General features: G+C 36.6%; 1 protein-coding gene and 1 pseudogene across 5 annotated transcripts; both read left to right on the top strand.

Moving 5' to 3' along the window:
* The first annotated feature begins 2,258 nt into the window (after nucleotides 1-2,258).
* On the top strand, nucleotides 2,259-6,358 carry LOC148784454 (uncharacterized). 3 transcript variants are annotated; one of them, XR_016063564.1, is made up of 6 exons: nucleotides 2,259-2,590; nucleotides 2,747-5,084; nucleotides 5,156-5,228; nucleotides 5,402-5,642; nucleotides 5,723-5,820; nucleotides 5,904-6,358. XR_016063564.1 is itself a non-coding variant. In XM_088877001.1 (6 exons), the coding sequence occupies exons 2-4, from the start codon at nucleotides 4,952-4,954 to the stop codon at nucleotides 5,556-5,558; spliced, it is 363 nt and encodes a 120-aa protein (XP_088733127.1). In that variant the 5' UTR covers nucleotides 2,259-2,998; nucleotides 4,783-4,951; the 3' UTR covers nucleotides 5,559-5,642; nucleotides 5,723-5,820; nucleotides 5,904-6,358. The 3 variants fall into 3 exon arrangements, 2 of the variants coding, with proteins under 2 accessions (XP_088733127.1, XP_088733126.1); XM_088877001.1 differs by having other exon boundaries at nucleotides 2,259-2,998; nucleotides 4,783-5,084; XM_088877000.1 differs by having other exon boundaries at nucleotides 2,259-5,084.
* Nucleotides 6,359-19,188: 12,830 nt separating this feature from the next.
* LOC148784455 (uncharacterized) lies at nucleotides 19,189-21,847 on the top strand (annotated as a pseudogene). Of its 2 annotated transcripts, XR_016063550.1 has the most exons (3): nucleotides 19,192-19,538; nucleotides 21,428-21,583; nucleotides 21,681-21,847. The product of XR_016063550.1 is annotated as an uncharacterized LOC148784455, transcript variant X1 (transcript). The 2 variants fall into 2 exon arrangements; XR_016063551.1 differs by having other exon boundaries at nucleotides 19,189-19,538; nucleotides 21,365-21,847.
* Nucleotides 21,848-26,169: the final 4,322 nt, after the last annotated feature.

The raw sequence follows: 26,169 nt of genomic DNA on the forward strand, positions 1-26,169 counted from the left end.
TGTCAAAATGGATTCACCCAAGAATTTTACAGGATAGGAAGCTTGAAACATTAGTGCTCTAGCCATATTCAAAAGATGCATATGCTTCCTTCCAATCCAACCATTTTGTTGTGGGGTATAAGTACATGATGTTTGGTGAATGATTCCCAAATATTAACAGAGTGAATTGCACTCTTGGTTAACAAATTTAGATCCATTGTCAGATCATAGTATTTTGATGTTTTTGTTAAATTGAGTGTGGATCATTTGACAGAATGTGGCAAGAGTAGTAGGGACTGGGATTAGGGGTGGCAACGAGTCGAGCTCGAGCTCAAACTGATTTTTTATTTTTTATTTTTTTTATTTTTTTGTTTTTTTGTTTATTATTATTATTATTATTATTATTATTGTTATTATTATTATAATTATAATATTAAATTATGAAATTCATCAATTTTTTATATAGATTTAGAAATAATAAAATAGATTGTATAATGTATACTATATTATAAATATACCAAAATATAGTATGAAATTCTAATTTATTGTTATAAATATAAACTACTGATTAGTCTAGTAGTAATATAATTAGTAAATTGTACAAAAAAAATTTATTTTGAATAGTTTAAAGTTATTGGGAAAGTATCAATTATCTTAAATAATGCAATTGGAAAACATAAAAGTATTTTATAGTTGAGATTAATATATGTTCACAATCTGCAGTAAATTTATATATATATAAATATTAGTATTACATTGATGTAACTATCATCTTACATTTTTTAACAACATGGGTTAATCGGACCATCAAAATTCAGATCAGACCGTTACATGTAATCAAACTTAAAAAAATACACTTGGTAAAGTTTTAAACTTACTGGATATACGGATGTTAAGATATCGTACTCGAAACATAAGAATAATCATTCAAATAGCTGTATCGTAGAATCTGGCCACGTGATTTTAAATCAAACCGTTTGATATGATCTAATGGACACGGTCTTATATATATATAAATTTGGTTTGAATCCAGTGTCCAGATTTTAAGATATTGTAAGTGTTGATTAAATTTTTTGATCTCATTATATATAATAAAATAATAATTAAAATAATTAAAATTGTTCAACCATCACTATTATTATCATTATCATTATTTTTAGATTAATTCATATGAATCACTAAATTTTGACATACATTTATAAATAATAAAATAGATTGTGTAATGCATAGCATGTATCCTGATAATAATACAAAACTCAAAAATAGATAAAAAAATTATAAGTGAATTACTTGTCAATTTAAAAAAAGTATAACATAATACAAATATATATTAAAATATAACATAAAGTTTATATATGTCATATTAAATAATAATTTTAATTACAAAAAATATTATAATTTACTAAGTTGTTGATTAAATTTATTTTTGAATAAAGATTAGATGTATAAATAAAAGTACCATAATTTATTATTATCCAAAATAAAATGTATGATATTGATTAATAATTAAAATATATGATCAATTTTGATTATACAATTGATTAATTATAAAATATAAAATTCAATATATAAAAAAATCAAAAATAAAAATATATATAAAAAAATAAAAAAAGCTCGCGAGCTACGAACAGGCACAGTTGAGCTCGAGTCGAGCTCAAAATTTCGCGAGCCAGCTCGACTCATCTGCCACTCCTAACAATAATCACAAAAATTATGACAATATTCTTAATAGAACAAATTGAAGACAATATTTTCAATTATTAATAATTATTTAAAATATATAGTTCTTTTGTAACTACGTATAAACAGATCATGCATTCTTTTAATCTTGTTTAGCCCATTAAGTGAATTTTGCCAATAGAACTCGTTAGGTTTATCCATCTTCATCTATCAACAAAAGACAATGTTGATAAAAATATGGATAAACTTAACGAGTACTACAATAAAAATTCATGTGATAGGCTAAATAAGCTTAAAGCAATACTTGGCCCGTTTGTATATGTTTACAAGAGAATTATATATTTTTAAATAATTAATGAGTACAATAACCATAACTTCATAATAATATTTTTGATATGTAAGAATTAGTATATTTTTTTTATTTACATCGTTGTATTTTTGTGGCCCAAATGACTTTATTTTAAATGGCCCAGATGGAAGCCCATGACCCAACCCAGTTGGCAGCCCACAACCCAACCCTATAACCCGACCCATCTCCATCCACTTATATCTAACCCTAACCCATCTCTATCTCTCATTCTCACCCTCCTTTTCTTCACTGCGCTGTCTGTCTCTCTTCTGAAATCTCCTTGAGATCTTTTCGTTACTTTCTCACGGGTAAAAATGGTGGCCTTCCTTTGCCAAGATAATGGCGTAAGGGAAGACACCATGGCTTTCCATCTACATCACTTCTCTCGACCGTATAAATAGGGGTTTTCTCCCCTTTGGCAAAACACGGTTAAAAAGTGAGAAAACCTTCTTGAGACTTCTTCTTTCTTTGTGAAATACTTGAGTTGGGTTTTGTTACCGAATGATACAGTGATCTAAGTGATCGGAGTTTTGGTCGGGTTTCTGGCTTTGTGGAGTTACGGTGGGTTGGTGTTTGGGTGAGGTACTCTTCTGTGACCGTGTTCCTTTGTCTTGGATCTCGCTTAATCTGAGCCGATTTCTTATTACGACTTTTATTTATATTATTCATTTATTCTTTGTTATTATTCATTAAATCTGTAATATTCTTATGGAGTTTCGTACTCCATTATTGTAATAGTTGGTTAGGCTATCTTGGTGATATCCACTCTACAGTGGTATCAGAGCCTCATCTCTGATCCCCGACTCGTCTGGTGGTGGTAACTCTTCAAACCCCTCCTTTTAAATTTTGTACTTATTTTTCTGTCATATTATTTTTTGATCTATTACAGCGGTGCTTATCCCCCTGATTTCCCACCTAGACGGACCCTTGAGGTCGTCGGGTGTCTCGATTGGGAGTTAGCCAGAAACACCTCAGACTTGTGGTTGATCTGTATGATCTGAGTTCTTCTTTTGGCTACTACTTCCCATTTTGATATTGTTATTGTCCTTATGTTCTTTCTCTAAATACTGAAGTTATCTCTGTTATTTTTTGATCTACTGTCTCTGTTATATTTTTCTGCCTATTGTGACTACTGCATTATTGTTGCACCTAGTGACTTAGTGTGATAAGAAATCCTTAGTAATATAATATTTCTTGTTGCAAATCTGTCGTGATTCTTTGTGATCTACTACTATGACTTGTGAATTCCTTTTCTGTCGATTATTGTGATCTGAAACTATTTTCAAATATTACTAAATCTATCGTGATTTTATCTGTGATAGTTTTTTGACTTAAAAATCCGCTGCTAGAATTTCTCTAAAATTCCATTAAAATTTTCTTGAAAACACTGTTATAAACTTATAAAAAAAAATTTAATGGCCGGTTATAACCTACAGCCTTTTGATGGTAAAAGCGATTTCTCAATTTGACAACAAAACATGAAGGGTATTTTGCTCCAGCAAAAAGTTTTCAAAGCAATAGATGGTAGATACACTGAAAGTATTTCTAAAGAAAAAGACTGAAAAATGATGAATATGCCTACTCTTCTATTATTCTTAATTTGTCTGATACTGTGTTAAGAAAGGCTGGAAACAAAATTCTTCGAAAGAACTGTGGCAAAAATTAGAAGAGCGTTACACTGAAACCTCTCCGCCTAGTAAACTGGTTTTATTATAAAAATTCTTCAGATATAAACTTGATTTATCGAAAAACATTGATGAAAATTTAGATGACTTTACAAAATTGATACAAGATTCAAAACTGATGGGTGACAAAAATATTGATGAATATTCCCCTATTATGTTCTTAAATGTTATCCTTGAAACATATTCTGATGTCAAAACTTCTACAAAATATGGTAGAGAGAGTGTGAACCTAGATACAGTAGTAAATGGCTTAAAGTGTAAGGAGATAGAATTAAAAGCAAATAGACCTAGTAATAATCAACACGAGGTTAATTTTGTGAGAGGAAGACCTAGATTTAGAAACTTCAGTTTTAGACACGACAGTAGAAGTAGGAGTGAGAGTAGAAATAGCAGTAGGAGTAAATCGAGAACACGTGATAATTCTTATAGAGTTGATAAAACAAGGGAAAGACGTTGTTATAACTGTGGTATTAAGGGTCACTACATTAAGGATTGTAGAAAACCAAAAAGGGACAATAAAGAAAGACAATTTGATGAAAAAGAAAAAGTGAATAATATTTCTGATGATTCTGGTGAAGTGTTCGTTGTCTGCGAGGTTAATTCTGTGCACTTTATGAATATGTATGAATGGTTAATTGATTCCGGTTGCACTTTCCATATGAGCCCCTTTAAAGAAATTTTCTCAAATCGTAATATTGAAAATTCTGGTTTTGTTTCTATTGCAAACGATAAATGCTGTGAGATTAAAGGTTTTGGTGACATTTTTTTAAATTTCAAAGATGGTTATAGGTTAACCTTTAAAAACCTTAGGTATGTTCCTGACCTTAGCCATAACCTTATTTCATGTGCTGCCCTAGAAGAGGAAGGATTAGAAGGTAATTTCTTATTACGACTGTTATTTACATTATTCATTTATTCTTTGTTATTATTAATTAAATCTGTAATTATTCGGTTTGTAATATTCTTAAGGAGTTTTGTACTCCATTATTGTAATAGTTGGTTAGGCTATCTTAGTGATATCCACTCTACATACATATTAATGTCAATAGTTGAAAATTTTAGACTAATATTTCTCAAAAATTTGTTTAGATAATTTCTAGTGATACACCACCTGTACTACGTGGTTGAGGTCGTGGCCGCGGTCGTGGCCTGCTACTTCCACCAACATCTTTGGGTGCTTCCCAAGTTGGGGAAACAGTCCTTCGACCACCCACACCACCTGCTACGACCGCACCGTCCCTCGCGCCGCAGGCTCCAGATGATGCTGGAACATCTGGAGCTGCACAAGCAGCTGATGAGACATTACAGCAGTATGCCGCCCCGGTCGCTGCTCCACCACCATCACTCCCTCCACCATCAGCGCCCCAGTACATCAGCCTCGATGACGCATGGTAAATTTGTTTACCTAATTTTTTTAGTATTATTTTATCTTGAAAATGTCTAATATAACATGTCCTTTCAGGTTTGACCGCCGCTTCCACAAGCGCATCAATGCGGTCGTGTGGGGACATTTTCCTCACCCAGTCGTGTCTGAGGCAAGTGCCGCCAGAGCACCAGCATTATGGTTACAGAGCATGAAGATAATCAATTATAAAATAATTTAGTTTTATCTAATAATCAAATTTTTAATAATTTTTAATAATATTTTGTTTAATTTTATTATTTCAGATGACCTACTGGTGGACTGTGACCATGGTTCATGTTTCAGGTCTTCCACATGTGGGCTGGCAAGCACATTCGAAAGAGACTTTTTCCATCTCTCAGTCCAGCCTAGTAAGGCCACTCTGGCTGGCCAACGAGATCTAGCTCCCACTCCAGACGTACTGAGTGAGGGAGGGATTCCAGCAGGAGTCTTTGAAAAATAAGGCGAATCAGGTGGCGAACCCCACGGCGTCCTTGACTGTGTACCAAAGGGGTCTCCCTCTGTCGGCATGCAAAAGCGAAAGTTGGTAAGTAAATAATAGTATTTTATATGCTTTATCATTATTTTATAAATAAGATGCTAACTTTTTTTCCCTACACGCGGTAGAGCTCGATCGGCCTCCCAAATAGATGGAATTATTCGAGTGGTGCTACAAGAAAAAAGAGAATGGCGCCTGGAGTGGGCCGAGGGCGGCGGAGGTGGCGGTAAGCAACTAAATTATTAATATTACTTTTTTTTAAAAATTAATTTTTCATTAAAAGTACTAATAATTTTGTTTGTTTTGTAGGAGACGTTCTAGAAGCTGCTAGAGGATCTTCAACTTCAGCTCACGATCGAGGACCATGATGCCCCCGCCAAATTGGGGGCTTTGGTGTGGATGACAGAGCAGCAGATGTAGCTGGCTGCAGTTGGGAGCAAGAATAGGGGTCAAGATTTCGGTCTTGGTTCTAAGGCCCATGTCATCAGCCGCACATTCACATCACCATCGCCACTGCCACCGCCAAATTCGAACATGGAGGACCGCATCGGTCAACCTCGAGCTCATGATGGCCGACATGATGGCCCTACTGAGGGAGATGTGGGCCTCCTCCTAGACTGTAGCTTAGCCTTTGACAAACCCCCAACCTCAAATCAGGACGATATGAACGTCGCTAACGAGGAGGGATTAGATTAAGCTTTACAATTTTTTTTATTGTGATAGTAAAATAATTTTTCATATTAATATAATAATTTTCTTATTTATTCATGTTTTATAATATTTATTACATTCTATTATCTTATATTTATTCAATTAATTAAATTCATAAATACAATTAATTAAAAATTAATTTAATTAATTTAATTATAAATAAAAATTTATTAAAATATATAAACTTATTTGTTTATTCAAATTTATTAAGTATATTTATAAATTATAAAATTCAAAAATTAGGAATAATTTTAGTAATGGTGAAGAAAATGTTATAAATTTAAATAAATAATCATTCCAAGTACCGTTACTAAAACAGTTCTAAACACGTGTTTCTAAACTGGACTGACTGTTCCAAATATTGCTACAACCTTTTCAAACAAGTGTTTCTAACTAGTAGCTAACCATTCCAAATACCATTGTTATTTTAGTTTTTAATATGTGTTCCAAATTAAGAAATACCATTCCTAATACCATTATTAAAACACTTCTACAAATGTATTCCTAATTAAGACTAACCGTTCCTAAATCCGTTGTACTATACAGTTCCAAAACCCGTTCCTATATTTATCACCACTACAAATAAAAACAGTTCCGAAATTGAGGCATGAGTATTATGAAGACCGTTCCAAAAGTTCCCCGATAAAATTAATTTAGCTATTCCAAAATTCGTAAAAAATGTTCCAACTCAAAAAACAAAAAACATTTGAACAAATTCAATAGTAGGAACCGGTTTTCAATTATAAAGATTCCGTGGCAGGTGGGAAAGCCAACTGGCCGCTAAATCCTTAGTTAGAAGGATTTTTCATGGTAAGGCATATACATCTTTCCCATGTGACTATTTTACCATTTTCCTAATTTAAGGTAAATTCCCCTCACTTTTTCTCTCGCATTTGAAACTACGCCATTTTCTAACCCCTTAATTTCATAGGCACCCAACTTCTCTCCTATTAGCACCTCTCCATGTCCACTGTCTCTAGGTAAGTCTTGTACCTTTCCTAAAATATTTAATCATGTATGAGGGGGTGTGAATGAGCGAGTTATTAAGGATTTCCTGATTGATTTGGCAGCCCTTTATGATACATCTCAGTTTGGCCTCGAAAGGGGTAAGGGTTAGGACAAGGTAAGTAGCAGGAGGAGAATTTCTAGGGAGGAAATCGAGAACATAGAAGATGTGGTAGTAGTTTCCCCACTACATGGGTTCTTGTTGCCCCTGGTCTTCCTAGGTACTCGACCTGTAATAACACTGCTCTTTTCAAACTTTTATTAGACCATTTAAATACTTTTCAGTATGATCCTCATGAGCTAGTTCACCCAGCCCTCCTTTTTCGTTATGGGCTAAGTCCTAAAGAAGTGATTCTGGATGCTATTGTTGGTACAACTCCTTGTGTATTTTAATTTGTACTTTTATATGCTTTTCTGACTTGGATAGATATGATTGTGCTAACATAACCTGTAATTTTTGCAGTCAATATGTTCAACAAGTTAATGCAGGACAAGGCTCTAGGGCGCGAGGAATTTTGGGACAGGTTTTTCATCTAAATGCTCTTTTGTTGAAAGCCCTACCTCTACTCCAACGAGTTCAGCGTCTTTAGGTGATCCCAAAGGCAAGTGCCAGACAGAGTCTATTTTGACCTTAATAACAAGGCCAAAGTCTCCATCGGCTCCCTAGCTCCTTTGGTTCCTAAACCATCTATCCGCACAAAATATCAACGGGGAGAAAAGTAGCTTTGATGGGCTTCAGCTTTCATGAAAGCGGAGGACGAGGGTAGCCAGGCAGTTGGTTTTCTAAAAGGACTCATTTCTCCTTCTAACAAAGTCTTCCTAGAAGCTTTGCCTCATGATCAAGGCATGAACTCATTGGTTTCTCATATTAGTAAGATAACAAAAGAAAAGGAGAACATCAAATTTAATACGTTCTAGCATGCAGCCCTGATAGACTCTTAACCTATTTTCCAGTGTACCTTGCCGGATAGGGATTTGTTTAGCTGGTTGGAATGAGGAGGGCCTGCTGTGGAGGAGACCCTGAGGAAGGTGAAGGAGCTGGAGATGGAAATAGGGGAAACGGAAAGCAAGCATGAAGCCAGCCTGACTCATTTAAAATCAAAGATATCAAGTCTTCATGAGCGCTCGGAGCAGGCGATGCTTAAGCTTGATGATATCCTTCTTCTGAGGAGGGGTAGTAGAAATTGGAGGAGCTGTGGTCCAGCCGGATGGCCGAATTCAAGAATCAATGGAATTTCAACTACTTCTATCAGATAGCGCCTTGAAGTATTATTAGCATGGATATTGGACCTGTGCTTCCAATACGTAGATACAGGCTATCCTTTTTTAACCTCTCCTACAGATTTCCTGGATATTCGCTTGGGTTTGGCCGATGCACCTGAGTCAGACAAGGAAATACCTTGCGAGTTTCTAGAGACCTTACTTCATGCTCCCTGAAAAGGTGAAGCTTTAGCAGAATAGGGAATCAAATGGTAGGTGATACCTTTCCCCTCAAAGTAGTCCCTACTGCTAGTGGCGATGAAACTGCTCCTCCTCCTGCTGATAAATGAATCTGCTTTATGTTAAAATGAACAATACTTTTTGTTGTCATTACCTCCTATGCGATGCTTTTGACATGCCCTCCTGTGGGCTTTGAGTGCTTATTTTGGAACTCTATGTCTTCTGGATTCTATTCTCTCTATCTGTCTTTTTCCTGCTTCATGGTTTATACAGTTTTATGTTTTTCGTCCTTTATTGCTCCTATATGTCGATACTTGACCGAGAACTCAACTCCTATGTTTTTGTGAATAGGGTTCCTGCTATAGTTAGTATACTTTTAAGTAGGAAAAAGTAGATGGGATTCTCCACCTCCTGCTCATTAATTAAAGAAGCTTCTTATGCTCGTCCAAAGGGTTTATATGAGTATGTGATGTATGCAAATCAAGTTTTGGTCCAATGAACTAGTAAGTATGATCCACTATAGAAATAAGGAATATTGAGATACTTTACCCCTCTATGGGTACTTGTTCTAAATGTTCCTGTTATCATCAAGAAGAATGTTAGCAAGAGAGATTCGATCTCGGAATAAAGTAGACCATAGTATTGTGCGACTTATGGATTCATATGAGGCAATTAATAGTTCGGAGTAAATAACTAAATATGTTGGTTAAGAGAGTGCTAGTTGGTGTATGCGCCAGCAAGTTGGCTTAAGAAGAGCCTACGTCAGTAAGACGACTTAAATAAAGTATGCGCCAGCAGTGTGACTTGAGAAAAGCTTGTGCCATCAAGGTGACTCAAGAAAAGCATGCGCCAGCAAGGCGGCTTAACTAAGGACAAGTTCCAACCAGCGCAGTTAGCTTTTTTCAAAATCTTATCATACAAGTATCACCAGAAGGAGAGCAAGAAGTGTATTTCTATTAAGAAGAGAATATTTGATTATACTAGTAACCATTTATAAATAGAGAAATTTCAGCAGTAAAACTTCTTGAGATTGCAAGCATTCCATTTTCGAGAAAGTTTCCTATCGTCGGCATCTTTAAGCTCGTATGGTGCAAACTTAATAATGCGAACGGCCTTATAAGGTCCATCCTAGTTAGGTGCTTCTTCTCCCACTTGTCTAAGGGCGTCGACTTGTCTGAGCATTAGATCTCTCGCCTGGAACTCCCTCTATTTGACTCATCGATTGTATGCTTTAATAACTATCTGCTTAAGTCTTTTCATACAAGTACGAATATCATCTCATACTTCATCTATCAAGTCCAAGTTAGCTCGAAGCAAGCTCCCCTTATTCTCCTGCTCGTAATGCTGGATTCTGAGGTTTCTAGCTCAGCTTCTACAAGGATAACGGCCTCTCCCAAAGTGATTCTAGGGGTAGTTCTATATGACCACAAAGTGCTGGGTAATGCATCTATCCACTGTCCTCCTACTTGCTCCAGTTTTATTTTGATTCCTTGTACTAGGATACGGTTAGTGACTTAGACTTGTGCATTGGCTTGAAGATGAGCAATGGACCAATCTTGGATTTTCCAACCCTAAAATTGATGACCATTGTTAGAAATAATGGCACGAGATAAACCATACCTATAGATTATATTTTTCCATAAGAATTTTATCATTTCGCTTTCTGTGATCCTGGCAAAGGTTCTGCTTTCACCCACTTGCTGAAGTTGTCTACAACCACAAGAAGAAATTTATGTTATCCCAGTGTTGTTGGGAAGAAATTTGAGTTGGCCAAAAATATCCTGCTCGTAAGGTTTTGTTTGCCAGAGCCATACCACCTATTTGAGATCCACAAGTTCCTTCATGTATTTCCTGCACTATGTTCTTACCTTCCTCTGTTGACAAGCATAGGAAGTAAGGCTGGGAGAAGCTATGCTTATATACGATGCCATCTAGTAGAGCAAATCTAGTTGCCCTGCCTCTCAAGCGAGGTGCCCCCATTTCATCAGCAGGAATGGTTCCTTCTTTAAGGTACTCCAGGAATGGTTTCCACTAATTTGTATCAATCTGTAAGATAGTTATATTAGCTTTAAGACAGCTCTTGATGAGGGTTCTTATAGTAATAGTCCGAGTGCTACAATCGACAAAGAGCTGACTAATCTGGCTAAGTAGTTAGCCTTGGTGTTTTCTGCTCAGGAAATCTGGTGGAGGTGGAAGTTCTTCAGCCGCTTCATAAGCTCGTTAATATCCTGGAGGTATTCTTTCATCCGTTCTTCCTTAACTTCATATTTGTCTTTGACATGATTTTTACCTAGCTGGGAATCGGAGTAGGCGATTAAGTTCCTAGCTCCCGCATCCAAGGCCATCCTGATACCTGTAATAAGAGCTTCATATTCAGCTTCATTGTTTGAGGTTTTAAAATTGAATCGTAAAGCATATTCTAGTTCGTTCCCCTCCAGGCTAATAGTACTATTCCAGCTCCACTGTCAGCCAGGGTGGAAGAGCCATATATTCACTAATTTTCTTCCTCTTCTTCCATGAACATGGCTTCATTTACGAATTTAGCTAGTGCTTGAGCTTTTATAACTGCCCTGGGCTTTGAGGTTTTAAAATTGAATCGTAAAGCATATTCCAGTTCGTTCCCCTCCAGGCTAATAGTACTATTCCAGCTCCACTGTCAGCCAGGGTGGAAGAGCCATATATTCACTAATTTTCTTCCTCTTCTTCCATGAACATGGCTTCATTTACGAATTTAGCTAGTGCTTGAGCTTTTATAACTGCCCTGGGCTGATAGGAAATATCATACTCGTTCGACAACCCACTCTTATCCAGTGTCACTCATAAGGGAGTAGTAGTAAGTACACAAAGGAAATATGACAAGAAACAAGGACGTAATTTGCATGCTGCTATTTTTTTAAAGCAAAATCTAATTTTTCTGCCTCATGGTACCGTTGTTCGGCCCCATGCTATACCTTACTTTCTTGATGAGCACAGAGCTGATAGCCTACAGCCCCATTGCTAAGCATAGATACAGTGGTTCGCCAAGTGTTGGCTTGGAGAGCAATGCAAATTCAGACAGATAGGCCTTAACATTTTGGAACGCCTGGCACTCTTCATCCCAGATGAAATTCTTGGTTTTCCTTAAAGCTTTGAAGAGTAGTAAGTTGTGCTCTACTAAATGGCATATGAATCTACTAAGAGCTACTACGCGTCCAGCTAGTCTAGGAGGCTTCATTTATTGGATGGCATGAATTTTACCTAGGTTGACTTCAATTCCTTTTTCAATAACCATGTACTCTAAGAACCTGCCACATCATACTCCAAACACACATTTGGCTAGATTTAACTTCATGTGATACTTCCTAAGCGTGTTGAATGTCTCAGCTAGCTTAGTGAGATGATGTTCCATCTACCAGCTTTTTACTAGCATGTCATCAAAGTAGACCTCCATATTACGCCCCAGCTGCTCTAGAAACATGCGGTGCACTAGTCGTTGATATGTAGCACTTGCATTCTTTAGCCAGAAATGCATAATAACACAACAATAGGTTCCCTCTGATGTTATGAAGCTAATTCGCTTACGGTTATTGGAGTTAAGCATAATTTGGTGATAACCCTAAGAAGCATCCATTAATCTCAGTAATTCATGACCAGAGGTGGAATCCACTAACTGGTCTATATGGGGTAAAGGGTAAATGTCTTTAGAGCAGGCCTTATTAACATCTCAAAAATTAATACACATGTGCCACTTATTACTTAGTTTAGGGACCAACACCACATTGGATAACCATTCTGGAAATTAAATTTCCTTAATATAACATGCTGCCAGCAATTTACTTACCTCTTCTTTTATGATCGTATCCTTCTCAGGCCCAAAATTTCCCTTCTTTTGCTTTACTAGTGGGAAAGCAGTATCTAAGTTCAAGCAGTGTACTACTATACTGAGATCAATGCCCACGAAGTTGCTAGCTGACCAAGCAAAGACATCAACATTCTATTGTAAGAAGAAAATTAATTGTTCAACTAGCGTCGGAGTCAGTTGGAAACCAATTTTGGTGATTTTTTCTGGTTCTCCAGGCACCGGTTAGATGTTTAGTAGTTCTTCAGCCGGCTGAACGCGAGCTGGAATGATACCTTTCAGATCATCCTGCTAGTGGAATCTTGATTTTTTTCCTTGCTAGGAGGGTCCACATCCATCTTCCCTTTGCTGCCTCTTATCGCCTCCATATAACACTTCCTAGCTATGTATTGGTCACCTTTGACTTCTCTTACCTAAGTCCAACAAGTAATTTCAGCTTCATATGGTAAGTGGAGACAACTGCCTAGAAAGTGTTCAAAGCAGGTCATCCTAAAATCATGTTGTATGCTGATGTCATATCCATGACCAAGAAACGAACCATCCTAGTCCTCTTGGTGGGCTCCATTCCCAAGGAAAGAGGTAGGGAGATTTGTCCCAATGGGTGCACGACCTCTCTTGCGAAGCTATTTAACAAGGTATCTACCAGCTCCAGCGGGATATCGCCTAGCTCCATCTATTGGTACACCTTGTAAAACAGGACATCTGTGGAACTGCCTAAGTCTACAAAGATGCGATGAATAGTATAATTAGCTACTATAGTGGAGATAACAAGTCCATCATTATAAGGTAAATTTACTCCCCACGCATCAGCAGGACCAAAGTGGATCATGAGTTACGCTGCTGGCGCTTTGTCGTCTATTTTCATAGTGGTTCTAGCAGCCCGTGCATGGGCACGTCTAGCTTGTTTGAGTCCCCGTCCATGGGTTCTCATGCTATCATATGGATCACATCTTTAGCAGGGATGTTTTCAGTGCTCATTTCTACAGCCTAGGCCTCTATTTTACTATGTTCTCTTTTGAAAAGGTCTTCACCCTACTGCTCGCTCTTGCGGGAGGTGTTATGGCGAGAGTGTTCTTCCTTCTGCTCACGCCTTTTCTCTTTGTCCATGTAATCCTTTAGGTAGTCAGCTTCGATGAGTCTTTTTATTTCTTGCCTTAGTTGCCGGAAGCCATTGGTATCATGCCTGTACTCTCTATGGTACCTAAACAAATATTTAGATGTTGGGACTCCGAGCCTTTAGGCCATTGCAATGCTAGGAATATATCGATTGCCATTAGCATCCTAGCGACACTAGTTATTAGAGATGTGCAATGTTCGTTTTTTGAATCGAGTGGATTGAAACATCCTCGTGGTTTTCCTCTAGCTGTGTGAGTGGATGGTTATTCACTTTCCTCTCTTTTATCACAATCGTTATTTTTCACCTGCTAGGCATCCTCCAAGTTCATATATTTTTCTGCTCGAGCTAGTACGTCCAAAAAGTCAATAGCTAGTTTCTTAGTTAAGGATTCGAATAGGGACCATCCCTAAAGTCCCTGAGTAAATGCATTGACAAGCACCTCCCGTTGAGCTGTAAGGACCTCTAGGATGGCTATGTTAAGACGTTGGACGTAAGCCCTTAAAAGTTTCCTTCTCTTACTGCTTGATCCCAATAAGGCTAATGGTTGATTTTCAGTCCTTGTTGCTGCTAGCAAATTGGTGTTGAAAGAGGGAGTTAAATTGTACAAAAGAACTAATTGATCTAGTTGGAAGTTGATCGAACCATTGTTGGGCGGAATTTGTTAGCATAGTAAGAAAAACACGACATTTAATGCCATCAATATACCTATGTAGCAGGGCTACATCTTCAAACTTACAAATATGTTCAGCTGGATCAGAAGTACCGTTGTAAGCAGGTACGTACAAGGATGCCTAGAAATGAGCAGGGAGCTCTTCCGCCATGATGTGCTCGCCAAAGGGAATGTCGCATTCAACAGGTGTGGTCTCCTTTTTCATCTGCTGGCAGACTTCCACCATCACTTTCTTCAACAACGGCCAGATACCAGTGGGTTGATTATAGTTGCTTCATTGCCTTCAAAGTCAGGGGGGGTGGATCGATTCTGCTGGAGACCAGTAGGAATATGTTCGTCGATCCCTTGATTTCCTTGTGTTCCTCCTCTCTCTAGAGCTCCGCTAGCTTGGGAATCGTGGAGGGTTGAGTTGATGGTTTTCATGATCAACTGACTCAGTTGCTCATCGAAGAGTGGATTCATAGTGATGGGTCCAATTATTGAATCGAGTGTTGGAGATGGGGTTGGTGTATTAGTCCCTAAAACTGGATCTAGAATAGGAGCTTTAGCAGCTCCTGAAAGCGGATCTATAGGTGGGACAGTAGGTCCAGCTGTAGCAAGGAGGGAAGAGTTTCCATTATAGGATTCATTGTCACCTCCGTTATAAGAATTCGCCATTTCTCACACCGAAGCTCAAGTGTTCCCACAGACGGAGCCAATGACGCATACCAAAAGGGTTGAAGGATCTTCAAGAAAATCATAAGATCATCAGAGGACTAGTCCTACAAAACAGAGGTTAGAACTCTGACACCTAAATCTGTAACGGTTTATGAAAAAATAAGAAGGAAAACTTGAATTAAAGTAAGAATATGGTAACAAATAATGATAAAGCGTATATATTCGTGTAGAGTTCAAAGTGTAAGCTTAGAGTAGCTCAAAAACCGACAGACACTTGAGAGAATAAGTGAGAATTTGATAGTGAAGAATGATATTACCAAATAACTGCACAAGTCATATATATAGGTGTGTATAAAGTAGGAACGGGGTTGTTGCAGAGTGTCGTACGTTATTGGAAGTAAGAACTCCACTATGCTATTCGATCCTCCTTTTCTTGTATCACGTTGATTTTAGCCTTTAGGGACACTGGATTTGTCGTATTGATTTGCAACGTCTCAACCATGAGTATGGTGATATTCCTATTCGTACTCCCCATTACCATATTAGCAACCTTCTCTAGAGGTATCTGTTGTAAGGTGAAACTGTCAAATCCTATCACACGAAACTTTGTTTTTATTAGACAAACATTCATCCTATCCTTACAAGCTTCATAGCTCCCAGAGTAGCGGTTTACCACTTTAGCTTCGAATTGCTTAATAACATGTTGATGCTTGCCAAAAGTCCTTCATATTCGGTCTTATTGTTTGTTGCCTGAAAACCCAAGTTTACAGTGAATCTAGCTTCGAAGTTTCGAGGCCCTAATATCCAGACCCCTATACTACAAAGACCCGATAGAGCATTGTCTCTATGCATTATCCATTTTTCCTTCTCTATAAGCATTGTTGTGTTTTTTTATCGGGGTTGCCGCCTCCACCACACAATCTGCCAAAGCTTGAGCTTTTATGATTTTTCTTGGCCTAAACTCTATGGAAAAGTCTTCCAACTCTATTGCCTACTTAATTAGCCTTCTCGAAAAGTTTAGTTTAACCAACACTTGCTTAAGGGGTTGATTAGTCAGTATGATTGTGTGATGTGACTGGAAGTATGATCTCAATTTCCTAGCTGTCACAACCAACGCAAAGGCAAACTTTTCATTCTCCATCCATCGTGTCTCCACGCCTTGGAGCATTTTGTTAACATAATAAACTGGCCCGTACTCCTCCCCAATCTCGAAAACTAATATCGAGCATAGAGCTGGCTCTGACACTATTGAGTATAGGAACAGATGTTCTTCGACTTTTGGTTTTATCAACAGTGGTAGCGAAGTAAAGTATGATTTCAAACTTTGGAATGTTTTCTTGCATTCCTCAGTCTATTTGAAATCCTTAACTTTCCTCCATGTCTTGAAGAATGAAAGTCCTTTATCAGTCGATCATGACAAATTATGACTTAATGAAATAATTCTTCATGTGAGTTGTTGTACTTCTTTTACTGTTCTTAGTGCCTTCACTGTAGAGTTGGCTTGTATCTTTTCTCAGTTTGTCTCTATTCCTCTTTCAGTGAACATGTAACCTAAAATTTATCCTCCTTTGACCCAACATAGAATTAATTTCATCACATAATTTTGCTCTACATGGAAATATTCTGTCAAGTGATGAAGTGGTCACCTACTATGGATTTCACGACCATATCGTCAAAGTACACCTCAATTGTCCAACCGATGAGCTCTCAAAACATTCTATTCACTAACCTTTGATACATAGCATGAGCATTTTTTTTGACAAAATGGCATGACCTTATAGCAATATATACCTTTAGCCGTGATAAACGATGTTTTCTCCTGATCTTCCTCAGTTGTGAAAATCTGGTGATATCCTTGGAAGGCGTCCATCATGCTAAAAAATACGCACCTGTGGTGGAGTCGACCAACATATCAATTCAGAGTAACATTTGATGGTCCTTCGGGCAACCTTTGTTCAGTTTGCTGAAATTTGTGCACATCTTTCATTTATCTTTGCCCTTCGGAACGTCCACAAATTGGATAGTCATTCCATGTATTGGGTCTCTGTTACATATCCTGCTTTAAGCAACTTATTGACTTCATGCTCTATGATCGTATTTTGCTCCAACCCCATCCTCTAAACTACACTAAGCAAGATGATATATACGAAGCTACCATTATCTACCAACACCTTTCACACTTCAAGGCTTGCTATATCCATGAATATGGCAATCGGGTCATCTTGTGGTCATTCTACATCCCTGAAGTCATTTTTGTCGAAGGATACAATCGAATCTTCCTTTCGTTGGATTACCACGAGTGTTTCCCACCTACATCTTAGATTTTGAGCATACCTATTATTGGAGTTTGCTGAGTGGTCATCTGTCGGTCCTCTGGAGATCGTGTTGATTACTTCCCTTTTTGGCACATTGTCATTGTCGGATTGTTCTCTACGTCTTTCCCTTTGCATTCTCTGTCCTTGTTGGGGTCCATCGACACACACTCTCACAATCTAGTCCTCCATCTATTGTCGATGTCTTTAGGAGCAGCTGCCTATGGTTCTTTTTTTCTGTTTGCCGAATGGAGTAGCTCCTTCAGGTACCTTTACTTGATTAGCCTTTCAATTTCATCTTTAAGGTGGAACCACTCTTTTGTATCGTGCCCCCAATCTTTCTCGAAATAGAAGCATTTATTCATGTATTTCGTATTCGGAGCTTTTAAGAGCTTTATAGGCCATCTCAACATGTTGAACTGCTCTATGGCCATTAAGGTTCTGCTTTTTGGTAACATTCAATGGGGCGTAATTAGTGTATCTTCCCATTGGAGATGATCTCCTGTCCCGATGGGCTATGTTTTAGTTGTCTATCCCCTTGACCTTACCACTCTTGATGTCCCCCTACCATTGCCGCCCCCGATCTATCATTAGTCTTAAGCGATCCTTAGTTCGAGTGCGATAAGCTTGAAATCCAACAACAAACATCCCAGTGCTAGGGTTGCCCATAGAGAAAATCATATGACGATCAAGTGAAGAATTGAAGGATGAGGTCTAATGGTCGGAGCTCAAACACAAAAGTATAATAAATGATACTTGAATTTTCGTTTCTTGGGGGTATTTATAGTTGTTCCCCAAATGTACAGAAACTAAGATGCGTCCCCAAGGTGGAAACACATGTCTTCCTTCTACTACCAGGATCCCTCAGGTTCCCCCAATTTGGGTTGAATCCTCCTCATGGATTAGAGTTTGGGTGGCAGGTTCTGGGCTTCTTCCTAAGTTTGGGCCTCTTTTGGGCTTGGGTATTGGCAACCTTTACTCTTGTAGGTCCTTAACCCTTAGTGAGTATTTCTGCCCATATCACTATGTAAGATAGAACATAACAATCAATGTTTGGGTGATTGAGAGTCAGAGTAGATTGGGTCCCGATAAAAGATGAAGTTTTTTGGTGTTCTTAGTGACTTTGGTGGCTACTTCAGTTGTATCGACTATGGTGATGGGAAAGTTAGAAAGCAGGAGAGGACGAAGAAGTTGATTAGACTGGGACAAAGTGAAGAATTGCCATTTTTTTTGTGGGTAGGGGGAAGAAGAGGAAAAAAGGAATTTGATAATAGTTTGCTGCGTAGGTATATATCAAGAGAAAGAGTGAAGTTAAAAGAAAAAAGTAGGCTTTTCAATATTATTTATTATTTAAAGTTATTATATATTAATAATTTTTTATGACATAAATATGACAATATTGATCCGGCCTCGGTTGACTCAATAGTCCCATTTTAAGTCCAATAAATTAGATTCATTTTTAATTTAATTCTATTTATATTGATATTTTCATATTATACCTTATTTGTTAGAAACTTTTTCATTTTGGTTTTTCACGTGATTTTTTCGTGCAATAATTAATGGAGAAATCAAGGAATCTTTTGCTTAAATATTTTTGTTGACTAACAGTCCCTAACTTTTCTATTAGTTATTAAATTAAAAGACATATAGAATTAAAATTGAGAAATTTTTTAATTTATGAAAAAGTATGGTAATAAATAGTACCCAAATTTAATTTTACAAAAAGACCCTCAAATGGAAAACACCGTCGCACAAACATTAAGTATCAGTCTATTTGAAAATAGGCAATATATTGCTTCAAAAAGAAATTAATAGATATAAATTTTTGTGGATATTTTGGGTCCTAATTAAAAAGTTGAAAATTGAACTAAAACTCAAACCCAGGTATCGTTCAGATCCTTAATTATAGTCGGAACCCAAACTCAAACCCAGGAACAGAAGATGGTGAGAGGGAGCGGATCGCTGCTGAGATGCGCCGGCGTGGGAATAAGCACCACTCTTGTTGAGATTCTTGTTTGCCCACTCTCCAAACAGCCATTAAGGCTCTGCCCGAAGAACAATCCTCTTATAAGCGATTCCATCGGCGTTTCTTATCCCATCGTCGATGGGATTCCTCTCCTTGTGCCCGCCGACGCCAAGATTATCGATGCTGGCACGTAAACGATTCAGAGGAGAGGGATTCGACAGTTTAAACGTAAGCGCCCTCTTGTTTCCCTAAATTCTCACAATTGGAGTATGAGTTTCGTATCAGTTGTTTTGTTGCTTGTATTTCCTTTTTTTTTTTTTTTGGCTATTTTCTCCCCATTTTTGCGTCCTGCTCTTCATTGGATGGAATTAATCAATATCACAATGTTAATGAATACACCAATGTACTTGCGACTCTTAAGCAAGAGCAAATAGAACTTCCGTTTTCTTGTTACGGAAATATGCCTGGAGTAGCTAAGGCCTCCAGTTTCCTGTTGTGCACCGAGTAATTTTTTGAAGAAACACGTATAGCTCAAAATTTGCATTACAGTGTCCAATATAATAGTATAAAAGTTGTAATGGTCATACCCATTAACCGGCAGTCATGTAAGGATGTGAAGTTACCCATAATTCACATCTTGACCATGCAGCAACTCGACTGCAGCAGCAACAACACCCTTTCCCTCCACTATAATATCTAGTCCTGGCTTCTCAATCTTCCCTGATAGAAGCTTTTCCAGCTCTCCACGCAATTTCTATATCGAGTCCAATACAGTCTTTTATGTAGAAAAGTGAAGGTATCCACCAAGCATTTCAATGCGGTCTCCGCCTTTGCTTGGAATTAGATTACCGCCAAACATCACCAGAGCATATATAATCTGATATATTGGTGGAATCTCTTATGTATATGCTACTGGTTTTTGACCTTTTCACTGTAGACCATGTATGGAACAGGGAAAATATGAACGCCGGCATTGACTGAAGCTGGATGAATGTCAACTTTCCCAACTTCTTTAGAGTAGAATGCTGTTCACTTCCCTTGTCTTTTGCACTGCACAACATTTGGGTAAAGTCCAGCACTAAGGAACATACCATCTCCAAATCATCACTGTATTGGTTATACATATGCCTTGGGACCTTGTGATTTATCTACTAAACCAATGCCTGACAGTAAACCTAGAAACTGATTTCTCATATCTTCCATCATTTGCATGGTTACTGGTGACAGAAAATTCTCCCAACAGAAAGTTCTGTCCTTTCTATTACGTTTAGCATCTTTCCATCCTTCAAATGCTTTAAGTTGCAAATATGAAAAATAGAATTTAAATAATTAGTCACTAATTATTAAATAAATTAAGCTAACAACTAAATCACTTAGTTGAGATGATCTTTTTATTTGTGATTTAATTTTTTTGCTATTCCAATTGAAAGAAAGAAAGAAGAAAGAAATGAAGTTGGGGAAAGAGGAAAGAAATTGTAATTTTTACATCAAAATATTAACTACTAATTTTTACTCTACCTTCTTACATGCACTTGCAGAAAACTGATATCCAACATAATACTTTGCCAACTAGATAGTACTATGACTGTCGGAGTCGTGTATTTGAAACTTGCTTTAATTCTTTGCCAACTGAAATACTGAATAGCACTCCGACTGTCACAATGTATTTGATTGTGCTTTTGATAAGTTCATAGTTGAAGCTATATTGCTTCTCTTACCGTCTCCTTGATTGCATATATACTCAACTTCTATGGTAGATAAAGTAATTGTTGCCGGTAACGTGTTAGTATAGGTTATTGCAGACCAATTGTTTTCTCGTTGTAATATGTTGTACACAGTTCTTTGTCAATAAAATGTCAATTTAAGAAATATTTTTTTTAGTCATGTTCATCATATGCTTCACATGTAAGTTTCGCTAAGGCCCCGAGATGCTAAAATCAGCCAAATTGAAATTTGAAAATTAAAAAATTATGCGATTGTGCATCTCATTGCTCCTATGCACCCCATGCATTCAAAATGAGTCAATTGAACTGATTAGAGATACCAACTTTTAGATGCACTCTGGCTAATGAAGATGATATGAACATTTTCAATAACGATCCTTTTCGAACAAGCAGGTGAGAACATGGGGATGGTTGTTCGAGTCCGACAAGGTGAGATGATTGTCTTTTCGTCATGGTAGGAACAAACGTATATCCTCCTCCAAATTCTCCTCTAAAGTGTAGAGTGTATCCCTTCTCCATTTGGCCACCACTGAAAAGATTTGTTCTAAGGTTAGGAATGTGCATGATGTTATTATTAACATGCGTTCTATTTTAGTGTTGATAGCAACTAATACTTTTCCTTCAACTCCTTGTGGCTATCACTTAGTTTGACGCTTGTCTTGAAGGACTCGGCCACGCCCTAAAAAGTTCCTTGATTTTGTTTGTATATAATTGCTAGCGGACTATCAGCATACAAAGTAGCTTCTCCTGTCTCTACTACTGAGTTGTATATGTAGAATAATTAGTTATTTATTTGATTAGTTTTCAGTTCAATTAGCTGACGATTTCTTTTAAGATTGCAATTCTTTTGGACATGTCGAGACCTCTTTTAGTTTTGGCATTGGGGTTTCCGGAGGAAGTAACATTCTCAAGATTGTTTGTTATCTTGCACATACAATGTGACGTGTTTTCCCTTCCTCTAATTCTTGTATCCTGTCGTACTTTTAGGATTTTGTTTTCTTGTTTTTCACTAGGATTAGAATTCGGAAACCTTATATTTAAGTTTAATTGAAAATCATTTTCATTGAAAGTTTTTCTCTCACCTACTTTCTCTTTTTTCCGTATGTTTAAAGTGATCCGACTAACTCCTTGATGGTCTCCTCCATCCTAGGCTTAGTACTAGTGGTACAAAAATAAACTTTATATTATTTTTAATTACTAATTCAAGTTCATTACATGAATCAGTAAAGATTAGTTTAAATTTTTTTGATAATTTTAAATATCTATTTAAATTCATTTCATTATATTTAATGATCGATTTAAAAATTTATCATTTCTACGAATCCATTTAAATTTCGCTTACTATATTGTACTTTTGATTGTTTTTTTTTTTTTTTCATCCTTTTCTAGAATCCACTTGAAAATGATGAAGTTTCTAAATGAGTCTTTATAAAATATGGAAATGAACTTAAATGCTTATTGTTTCTGTTACCACTTATTATTTTTCCACTTAAAAATGATGAAAGTTTAAATAGGTCTTTATAAAATAATAAAATGAACTTAAATGAGTATAAAAATTGTTAAAGAATTTAAATGGATATTTATACTATCATGTAATGAACTTGAATTGTTATTTAGAAATAGTGAAAGAACTGGCCTCTGTACCACTATTGCACTAACCGATACTATGCACCAGGTCTAAGATGGAGGAGATCGTCTTTGACGGTCAGAGCTGTGATATCTTTTGTTTCTTTAATAGTGATGAATATTAGGTCGTGTTATATCTTAGAAATACGAAGATATCCACGGGTGAGAGAGAACTCTGAAGGTCTTTGGGACAAGATCTTAGTAAAGTGGGGCATATCTACAGAGAATCTACAAGACAGATAGTTAGAGCCAAGTCGGACGGGACTCCGGTGATGGCTCTCCGACGATCAAGTCAGTAAGAATTCCAAAGAAAGTGAAGTACATATCAAAGTTGGATAGAGTGTTCAAACCTGGTCATGGAGGTGGAGAGCCATATTTATATTGTACCATGCTTTATGATCTGTTGGATCATATTTTAATCCAGTGGATAGCCATGGATCGTACCAGAACAGCTGATAATGATAGTAAGTGGTCCATGGGACAAGCACTGTGCGGACAAGTTTGTGCAGGCGGCTCTAGCAGTGCTCTCCTGACGCTCTTTGAAGGTCCTAGATGACCTTCAGATACTTTCACATTGTAGGTCCTTCTGAGGTCCCTCTTTTATGTTATATGCACCTTTAGTGTTACTGCTTATTCTCACCTTCGGAAGTCTCTCCTTGAGTGGTAAAGGTCTCAATGAGTGATAAAGGGAATATCCCCACATCAGAAGTCCACCCACTTACCAAGTGTGTTCATAGTATAGTTGGGTAAGTGGAATCATGTGACCTTAAAACTCCGTTGTTCTTACAGTTGTGTCTTTCTGTGTAACTTGCTGTTTTGAGTTTTTTGGTGGTGATATTTCAAAAATTTCCTTTCCAGCCTCTCCATCCGCCACATACCTATATTTGCTAGCCAGTCATTCATCAACACGTGTTGCTGCGACAGACTGCTTTTTTGCAAGATTGCGCCCAATAGGAATCCTTGAGGATTTTTTGGAGTTCGCGCCTCTTCATTCCTTTAAATGATAACTCTTTTTTCCTAAAGAACATTCCCTCTTCAGATTCTCTTGTTCGTGAAAAATTCTCGGGTTTGGCAATCTCTAAAGCCAACTTTCTCTTTATTCTGATTAGGTTAGCGTCCCTTTACCCTTCCTCTTTAGAGTTCTTAGATTGTCCATTTGCTATGTCGGAATCTAGCTCTTCAAGTGAAGGAACGGTCAATAATGTTCCCGTAGGTTTATTTGGTCCTGATTCGCATAGGGATGCTATGTATGTATTTCCCGTCATGAACTATGTAAATGAGGATTCATTTCACGGCGAGCCCGACGGCTCTAATTATCCTCTTTTTATCCTTGTCATCTTCTCTAATGATGCAGACGTCGCTCTTCTGCTCTCCAAGTTTTATATTCCAGATAGTATTCCATTATTGAACCTTTGCCCGATCATTGTATACATCTTCCACCTTTCTAGTGTCGGACTCTTTTCTTTGCAGACTTGGAACTAAAGTTGTGTATTCTGACCATGCAACGTTGAAATACTTGTTGTCAAAGAAAGAAGTAAAGCCCCGACTCATAAGATGGATATTGTTGTTGCAAGAATCTGATCTAAGCATCAAAGACAAGGATGGAGCGGAGAACCTCGTAGCTGACCATCTTAGTCGATTGGTCATCGATGAAAACCCACCACCTTTAAATGGACAACTCTAGGAACGTCCACAAGATTTAAAATTCATTAACAGCATTAAGAATTAGAAAGACCTGATTTTAACTAACAAATTCCTACGAGGATAATTCATTTAAGTTAGATCATGCATTCCACATAACATAACTAATCACTTTGACATAAATTGATCATGCTATGTTGCTACCGAGTATATTGAACTAAACAAATAATTACACGGCTTTATAAAGTCTAATTAGTAAAGAAAACCTTCTTGATAATGAACAACTGGCCAGATTATTCATAAATCAGATGTTTGTAGTAAGCGCACACAGAATAACATGAATACTTATTTAACAAGCGTAGAAAGAACTGATTAGATCTTACAACAATTTAGGAATCAAGCAATCACCTTAACCTTAACTAAAAAATGATGAAATTAGCCGGACATGTTAATGGAAGAACACACTAGGAAGTGGAATTCCATTAAATCTGGCAAAATTTCACTTTTGGTCCCACTAAATAGGGCCATTCTCACTTTTGGTCCCGCGCTTTAGGTGCTCAACACTTATAGTCCCAAAACCCTAATTTTTTAACACTTTTAGTCCCACACCGTTAAAAACTAACGGAAACGGCACGTGACACGTACGTGCCGTTAGTCAGCTGGTATGGTCCATGCTGGTCAACGGCAAAATATCACTTTTGGTCCCACTAGATAGCGTTATTCTCACTTTTGGTCCCACGCTTTACGTGTTCAACACTTGTAGTCCCAAAATCCTAGGGCCCGTTTGGTTGTGTTTTCATTTTCATTTTCATTTTCAATTTCCAACATTTGGAAATAGGTAGAAATACTTTATTGGTTTTTGTGCGAAAATTGATAATATATTTGGATTAGTTGCTTCCAAATATAGGTATATAGGTGTGAGAATGTTGAATATATGTATATGTATTTTTTATGTGACAGAAATTGGTTATAAGGGTTGACCAAATTGATCGAACATTTGTGTCTTTTTCTATTCATATTTATGTATAGATATATACATATATATTGTGAATGCCAAATAAAAATGTGAAGAATATACTTTATTCAATACTTTATTTAAATAAGTTAGGTCTAAATTAAATAAATAATTTAATATGACCAAGACATCAACAATATAATTCTGTTTATATTTTTAATTTCAATTAAAATATATTTTTTGATTTTATATATATCAATAAAATAGTATTTTATATTATGGTGCAATATAAATTTTTTAACACCTTTAGACCCACTCCGTTAAAAACTGACAGAAACGGCATGTGACAAGTCACGTGCCATTAGTCATAGGGGTGGCAGATGAGTCGAGCCGACTTGACTTTGAGCTCGAGCTCATGTTTACTTGTTCACCGCTCGCGAGCTGGTGAATTTTTTTTTATATATTATTTTTAATTTTTTTATATATTTAATTTTATATCTAATATTTGATCAGTTTTATAATCTAATTGATCGTATATTATAATTATTAATCAATATCATCTATTTTATTTTGTATAATAATAAATTATGATACTTTTATTTATATATTTAATCTTTATACAAAAATAAATCTAATCAACAACTTAGCAAATTATAATATTTTTTATAATTAAAATTATTATTTAATATGATATATAGAACTTTATGTTATATTTTAATATATATTTGTATTACGTTAATATTTTTTAAATTGACAAGTAATTCACTTATGATTCTTTATTATTTATAAATTTATGTCAAAATTTAGTAATTCTTATGAATTAATCTAAAAATCATAATAATAATAATAACAAAAATAATAATAATGATGATGATAATGGTTGAACAATTTTAATTATTATTTTTATTAGATA

The sequence above is a fragment of the Sesamum indicum genome, linkage group LG13, assembly GCF_026168435.1.
Source record: "Sesamum indicum cultivar Baizhima isolate 11 linkage group LG13, ASM2616843v1, whole genome shotgun sequence".
Classification (NCBI taxonomy): domain Eukaryota; kingdom Viridiplantae; phylum Streptophyta; class Magnoliopsida; order Lamiales; family Pedaliaceae; genus Sesamum; species Sesamum indicum.